Below are 8,372 nucleotides of genomic sequence, written 5' to 3' on the forward strand. Positions count from 1 at the left end.
AATTATTTGTTTTACCCATGCAGGAATTTATTTTTTCAGTTCTAAAATATCTATTTGATTCCTCTTTGTATCTTCTTATTCTTGCTAGGACTTTTCCTCTCATTTGCTTCAAGTATGCTTATAACTGCTCACTAAAGCTTTTTTTCCCCCCAAAGAATGGTTGCATTCAAATTCTTTTCAGATAATTTCAATGTCTGTTTCTTTTCAGTGTTGGCATCTATTTTTCCTCCCCTAATTCAAGCTGAGACTATTTTGGTTCTCAAGAAGATGAGTGATTTTTCAGTTCTTAGACATTTTGTATATCATGAGACTTCGGATATTATTTAAATCTTTTGTTTTAGCACTGACACTATGCTGGTGTGGCAAGTTGAGCCCTGCTTCATTACTTCCAGGCAGATGTGAAGTCCTGGCTCCCTATTTGGACATCACATGCACTGTGGAGAAAGTGAGGTGTGCCTCATTACTGCTAGGTGAGGGTGGAAGTCCAGGCTCCCCATGTGTGTCATTGGTTTCCAGTGACATGATGGGGCGGGGGGGGGGGGGGGGGGGGGTTGGGGATGCAGAAGGAATCTCATTCCCTCTGGCCAGTGTTTAAAACATAGACTAAGAGACTTGGTCTCCTTGGACCCACCCCAGTAGTGGAGGAAGTGTATCTCATTACCAATGGATGAGGATGGAAATTCAGGCTTTACTCTTGGCCTTTGTTGATGGAGCCAGAAGTATACTGTGGTTACTATCAAAAAGATTTTTTCCCCAGCTGCTCCTTTCTTGGTCATTTGGCTAAAAAAACAAACAAACAAAACATTCCCACCCCCAAACAAAACAAAATGAAACAAACAAAAAAAGTTTTTCTTGGAACTTTTTTAAAAATTGTGCTTGTTTCTGGGTTGCAGACTTCTCCAGCATAGAATCCAAGATATAAGGGAGAAAAAAACAGCAAACTCAGAGAACTCACCATTTTGTCATTCCTCAAATCATTCCTTAGTTGGTCTGCTTTCTCTACAGAATTCAGAGACTTATTGTTTGTCTTACATGTAAAATAAATAAAAGAGGAGGAATAGGGAGGTGTGTCTACACCACCTTGTCCAGAATCAGAAGTCTTCCCTTATTCTTTTTATAATGTGGCCACTAGAAAATATAAAATTGTATCTGTGACTCCCATCATCTTTCCAGTGGACAGAGCCACTGTAGACCTTAGCTTTCTCACTTGCAAACGAGAGGGTTATAAGAGATGCTCTCTACAATCAGTCCTTTCCGCCTCTAAAATCCCATGATTCTAAGGATTCTTGGGGTTCTGTATATGATGCAAATGATGTAGATAATGCTGTTGTTCTTTCCATTTACCTCCACCATAGATATCAGAATTGAAACAGTCCTGGAAAGCTCTTCAAATGCCTCAAAATAGAGCCAAGGGATTAACTGAAGGTTATTATTATTTTTAAAATGAATGCCCGTATGTTAAATTTCCATAGGAAATAGTTGGTAAGCAAGAATTCCTCCAAAAGCGCTTATTGCAGATGCTAATCAGCTTACAATATTTTTTCTTTACTGTTTGTGCTGAAAGAAGAATTAATTACCTCCATAGCCTCACTTCATATACCTAAATAATGCATTCCCTCACTCTGTGGAGAATAAACTAAATTTGATAGAGAAAGGCTTAATGGGCAGCTAAAAATAGCACTGTAATCTCCTTGAAAGAACTCCCAGCACCCTCTCTCTTTTAGAAAGACTTTCCTTTTCTAAAACAGTTAATGAATGGTTCTTGTTTCCTTGTGATTCTCTCCCTCATCCTATCCTCCCACACATTTTGAAAGACTATTAAAATGCATTTTCTTACAATATTCATGATAAGCCATCTTCTCGAAATCCACCGGATCATTCAGAGAACAATCCCAGTAACTTGCCCAGGAAATCCTAGTTTCCTAGACTCCTTATTTAAACATTGCGACACTGCTTTTCAGACTTTCAGTATGAGATACACAGTTCTCTCCCCAACTCTGCAAAGCTCCCCAGGCATCCAGCCATGTCTCATCCCGATTTCTTTCCTTGAAATATGTGTTTCTTCATCACTCCACAAAAAGGGACTTCTTGAAAGTCATTGCTAATTTCCTTCTCCCAAACTCAGTGGTCTATTTACCTCCTGTCCTTTATGAAGCATTTTACACTGTTTCCCAGGCCTTGTCAACATGTTCTCTTGCTTTCTGTCCTATTATCATGCTTTCTTTGGATTTTCTTGAAGTTCTCTTGCTTCTTCACTGGGCTTTCTGTCCTCCTAGTCTCATTATCTAACTATATGAATTCTGCTGCCTAAAGGTATTTGTAAACCTGTCTTTCATTACTCTCTCTTTCTTGGGAAGAATAGCTAAGCTATTTACCATGCCTTGCATGGACCTGACTATATTCCATAGCATCTACCAGTTTCAGTGTTTCCACATGAAAGAGGAGGAAAATGCCTACTACGAGCTTGCTGTGATGTAATACATTTTAAGTGTTTCATACACAGTGGGACTAAAAAATACTAGCTTCTTGGATCTCTTTTCTTTCTAGCTATTATTTTCTATGAATTACTACTGCCACAGCCTGCTCACATCTCCAGTCCAGGTACTTAAAGTGCCACAAGCACAGTCCTGCCCTTTGCTTCGCTGCATCTTGCTTTCATGATATGGACCTGCTTCCCTGACTAATACTGACAGTGTCATATGACTCCTTCACTTTAGGTGCTCTCCTTTTTAAACCATATTAAATTGAAACTCATTTGAAGGTCTTTATGGTCCCTGAGAGTTCCCTTCTCCTGATCCAAACTATCTTTCTCCAATTCCCCTTTTTCTTCACCTGAGTCTTCTGTCCTAGTCCTTCAGGCCACCTTCATTATTTTCCCAAGGCCACACTGGTTTCATCCCCTGAAACTCAAACATCTTTTGATCTTTAGTTCCACCTCAGAGTGGCAGATCAGACCTACATCCTTTACAGGACTTTGTCTCAACTTTCAGTCCCTCAGAACTTCTTGCTTGCCATCATGAGCAATAACTAATAACATCCTGAATTATCTATATTTGCTACTGTGTTAGATGACCGCTTCTATTAATAGTTTGCAGGGTTTCACATACCAATAACAAATGAAAACTGAATCTAACTTCTGGTACTAGTTTTAATGCTTTTTGCCTAAGTAAAGACCCTTAAAAATCTTTTGTGACTTTCATTTCTTTCTAAAAGGATATTTTACAAAAGAAAATCAGAGGGTACAATGCTAGAATTAAAAAGTTTAAATTGAATAAATTTAGATTTATGAAAAAATGTAATGCCCTTATTATTTTTTTCTTTCATTTGGATATGAACCAGAGAAAACTGTCAGGGAAATTCTTGAACAGGCATTTGAGAATCTTTCTATAAACCTAAAATTATTCCCATAAAAAGTTTAATGAAAATACTGAGAAGAGGTTCCACTGGCAAATTCCTTTGATAAATTTGGGTTAAACAAGGCCCAATTGCTGTACACTTGAAAATAACACAACATTGTAAATCAACTGCACTTCAATAACAATTAAAAAAGAAAAACAATGCCCAACTGAGTTTCTCAACTCCTGTAATCATCAGAGCTTCTGAGATACCTAATATATACTGTCTCTAAGAAGATACAAGGTGCTATATTTCCCAAACGTATTTGGCCAGTAACCTTCCTTTTTTCTCTAAAAAGCATCTTTGTAGGAGAAATACTGAAACAGAGAAGCCTTTTCTCAATGTATCACAGACTTGTACTTGATATGCAACCATGTTCAAATCTTAATCAGTAACTTTGGCTTGAAGAGAGAACATACCACGAACATTTAATTGGCAGAACACGAAACTACAGGGTAATATGATGGATGAGAGAATTACATTAAAACTGCATTTACTATTCTGCTTCAATTGCCCAAAGTTAACAGGACAAATATAAAAGGATAAATATTTAGTGTATTTTAGTCAAACAAGGGGGAAAAAATCAACCATGTAAGTACGGTATGAGGAAGAAAAGACTTAAGTGTCCATTATGTCCCTATGAGCAGCTTTGTGTCTTGAGTTTGTAGGTCATGGTCAGTGAAGAGGATCTAACAGGAAAGGTTAGGTCATTTCTGTGGACTTTGTTTAGTTTACGGCTACATCTTAAAAGATCCACAATGAATCCTTTCCAAAGGAGAAGGAACAAGATGAGAAGCATTTTGGAAACTATGTCATATCTAGAAATGTTGAAAACACTAGAAATTTTACCCTGTTGAATAGGAAAATTAAGGGGATTTGAGAGTGGCCATTAAGTATAAAAGGATACAATGAAAATTCAGGTGGCTTTTACACTGCACCTAATAAACTGCTTTTACATAGCCTTCTAGTGCTAATATCCCCGAATCTATGAAACTACACAGAAAGGGAAAAATTAAGAGGCACTGACAAGAGTGGGAAAGTATTTAAAACACCTTCGAATTTAACAGAGACCCTAAGAGAGATCTCTCTTCTAAGCAGCATCCCTGATATAATAATCAGAAACTGCCTGAACAATAGCTGAAGAATCAGAGGCAAAAATTTCATCCCTCACAATGTACCTAAGAGATTTCTGAAGGTATAAATTAAGAGGACAGGGAATTGATGAATTTATCTAGATCCAGTACTGTTGTTGCTCAAAAAGAAATTTACTGAAATAAAGAAACACATAAATATATAAACAAGTAAGCTGATTTTCAAAATTCACTTTTTTCCTCCTATGCAAATAACTGGATCACAAGAAAAGACGGGTAAATTCAAGGCTTGCTTCAAGTCTGCTCCCACACTGAGCCAAAACCAGCATGAGCCCAGAGACTGAGGCACCTGTGACACTGAAGCTGGGTAAACACTCAGGGCCCTTTAAGCACAGGTAGGGTCAGCCCCTGAGAGTGACTGTCGCTTTAAATTTTGCCTCACAGGCACCTGTTACCTCACAGTAGGCCCAGCCCTGTGATTGGTCAGCCTATCCAAAGCCCCGCCCAACTGACACTATATCAAAGACAAACTTCCTAGGTAACAGCAGTATAGCTGCAGACCAGCTGGTGGTCAGTTGGTCTCCAGCCGGAGGAGATGAGAAAGGAGCCAGATGACATCTCTTTTTCTAGCCCAAGTTAGACGAGAAGCCAGCACTTACTTTACCACTGCCCACAAATGGCGTGGGCGCCAGAGCAGAAGAGGATGGAACCTACTTTGAGAGATCTACGAGATCGCCAGGTCAGTCGGGATGGCAGGGGTGGCAGAGGCTGGGGCTGGAGCCACGCCTCTGGCCGCGCAGAGCCTAGGGCGTCCAATTACCGAGAACCACCGCTCTGCTTTCTCATCAAGAGCAGCATGATTGGTGCGGTGATTGGTCGTGGGGGATCAAAAATAAGAGATATCCAGGATTCTACCAGTACAAAAATACAGATCATAAAAGGTGGTCCTGAAGCTGAGGTAAAAATTTTTGGCAGGAAAGACATGAAGGCCAAGGCCAAAGTGGCTATAGAAACTCTTGTTAAGAAACAAGAAAGAAGCTACAGTTCAGAATGCAATGTTGATAGTGCTGCCTCTCAAGCTTTTGCCGGGAAAGGCTGGAGCAGAAGTAACACCATCAGAGCCACTCAACCCAAAGATGACGCCACAAAAGCAGCCCAGCCCAGAGACTATGCAGCCATAGTGGCCCAGCCCAGAGGCTATGCAGCCATAGTGGCCCAGCCCAGAGATGATAATGCCGCCAGAAGGACCCAGCCAGGAGACGACGTGGCCAGAGAGGCCCAGGCTGAAGACGACACCACCACCGGAGGGGCCCAGCCCAGAGAAACTGCCTCCAGAGCTTCCCAGCCCAGAGACGAGGATGCTGGTAGAGACCACGCAACCAGAGAGGCCCAGGCCAAAGACAACAACATCACCAAAGAGGTCCAGCCCAGAGACTATGCGGCCATAGTGGCCCAGCCCAGAAACTATGCAGCCATACTGGCCCAGCCCAAAGACAATGCTACCAGAAGGGCCCAGCCTGGAGACCATGAGGCCAGAGACCCCCAAGTCAAAGACGATGCTGCCAGAGCAGCCCAGCCCAGAGATGATAATGCCACCAGAAGGGCCCAGCCCAGAGACTCCACAGCCAGACAGACCCAGGCCAAAGATGACACCATCACAGTGGCCCAGCCCAGAGACGATGCCACCAGAGGGACCCAGCCCAGAGACCCCACAGCCAGACAGACCCAGGCCAAAGATGACACCACCACAGTGGCCCAGCCCAGAGATGATACCACCAGAGGGACCCAGGCCAGAGACTCCACAGCCAGAGAGACCCAGGCCAAAGATGACACCACCACAGTGGCCCAGCCCAGAGATAATGCCACCAGAGGGACCCAGGCCAGAGACTTCACAGCCAGAGAGACCCAGGCCAAAGATGACACCACCACAGTGGCCCAGCCCGGAGATGATGATGCCACCAGAGGGACCGAGCCCAGAGACCACGGGGCCAGAGAGGCTCAGGCCAAAGACAACACCAGAGTGGCCCAGCCTAGACACTATGCGGCCACAGTGGCACAGCCTAGAGACTATGCAGCCATAGTGGCCCAGCCCAGAGATCACAAGCCCAGAGCTGCCCAGCCAAAAGATGTCACTGCTAGAGCAGCTCAGCCACGGATAGACTGGGATCAGGTAAAAGCTGGAGTGACAGAGTGGAAAAAAAGAAAATGGGCAGATTTACCACCAATTAAGAAAAACTTATACATAGAATCCAAAGCAACACAGTCATTGTCTGAAGCCCAAGTGGAAATTTGGAGAAAGGAAAACTTCAACATAAGGTGTGATGACTTGACAGAGGGTGAGAAACGTCCCATACCCAAGCCCACCTGTACATTCGAAGATGCTTTCCAACAATATCCTGAGATTATGCAAAGCATTAGGAGAGCTGGTTTTCAAAAGCCAACACCAATTCAGTCTCAAGCATGGCCAATTATTCTACAAGGAATAGATCTTATAGGGATTGCACAAACTGGAACAGGCAAAACACTATCCTATTTAATGCCTGGGTTTATACATATACATTCTCAACCAGTATCCAGAAAGCAAAGGAATGGACCTGGCATGCTAGTCCTTACACCCACTAGAGAATTAGCTCTGCAAGTAGAAGCTGAATGCTCTAAGTACTTATATAAAGGTCTTAAAAGTGTTTGTATATATGGTGGTGGAAATAGAAAAGGACAAATACAAGATGTTACCAAAGGTGTAGACATCATTATTGCAACTCCTGGAAGACTGAATGATCTACAAATGAATAACTTTGTCAACCTAAGAAGCATAACCTACTTGGTTTTGGATGAGGCAGATAAAATGCTAGATCTGGGGTTTGAACACCAAATAATGAAGATCTTACTAGATGTGCGCCCAGATAGACAGACTGTAATGACAACTGCATCTTGGCCAGACTCTACCCGTAGACTAGCCCAGTCTTATTTGAAACAGCCTATGATTGTTTATGTTGGTACTCTGGATCTAGTTGCTGTAAATACTGTGAAGCAAAACATAATTGTTACCACTGAAGAGGAAAAACGATCTCTGATCCAAGAATTCCTACAGAGTCTGTCACCCAAAGACAAAGTCATCGTGTTTGTCGGCAGAAAACTTGTGGCTGATGACTTATCGAGTGATTTAAGTATTCAAGGAATACCTGTCCAGTCCCTGCACGGTGACAGGGAACAGTGTGATCGAGACCAAGCATTAGAGGACTTCAGAACTGGAAGAGTGAAAATACTGATCGCTACCGATTTAGCATCCAGAGGTCTTGATGTCACTGATGTCACACATGTATATAATTACAATTTTCCACGCAATATTGAAGAATATGTACACAGAGTTGGACGTACTGGAAGAGCAGGGAAAACAGGTGAATCAATCACTCTTGTGACCCAAGATGATTGGAAAATTGCTGATGAGTTGATTAAAATTCTCCAAAGAGCCAACCAGATTGTGCCACCCAACCTCCGATCAATGGCTGATCGGTTTAAGAAGCATAAGCAAAATTAGGAGATAGGAAAACGATCAAACAAATCTCAAGAAAAATGCACCGAGTTTAATTAACATCCATACCTTGAAAAATTTCACCTACTAGAATATCTAAAAACGGTTTTATTAACATCTGCACCTTGAAAAATTGTACCTACAAGAATATCCAAGACTGAGTTTAATTGATGTTTCCACCCTGACAAGTTGAACCTAAAAGAAGATCCAGGACTGAATTTTACTGATGTCTCCCACCTTGAAAAGTTGCACCTACAAGAAGATCCAAGATCAAGTTTTATCATGTCTACAACTTGAAAAATTGTAGCTACCAGAAGATCCAAGATATGTGCAAGTTATGCAGTACTCAAGTT

General features: G+C 41.9%; 1 protein-coding gene across 1 annotated transcript; it reads left to right on the forward strand.

The window, feature by feature from the left end:
- The first annotated feature begins 5,163 nt into the window (after positions 1-5,163).
- On the forward strand, positions 5,164-8,079 carry DDX53 (DEAD-box helicase 53). The gene is given in 2 exon segments (XM_070289570.1): positions 5,164-5,593; positions 6,614-8,079. Coding segments are annotated over 2 exon segments (1,896 nt in total).
- Positions 8,080-8,372: the final 293 nt, after the last annotated feature.

Source organism: Ovis canadensis, chromosome X, assembly GCF_042477335.2.
Source record: "Ovis canadensis isolate MfBH-ARS-UI-01 breed Bighorn chromosome X, ARS-UI_OviCan_v2, whole genome shotgun sequence".
Classification (NCBI taxonomy): Eukaryota; Metazoa; Chordata; class Mammalia; order Artiodactyla; family Bovidae; genus Ovis; species Ovis canadensis.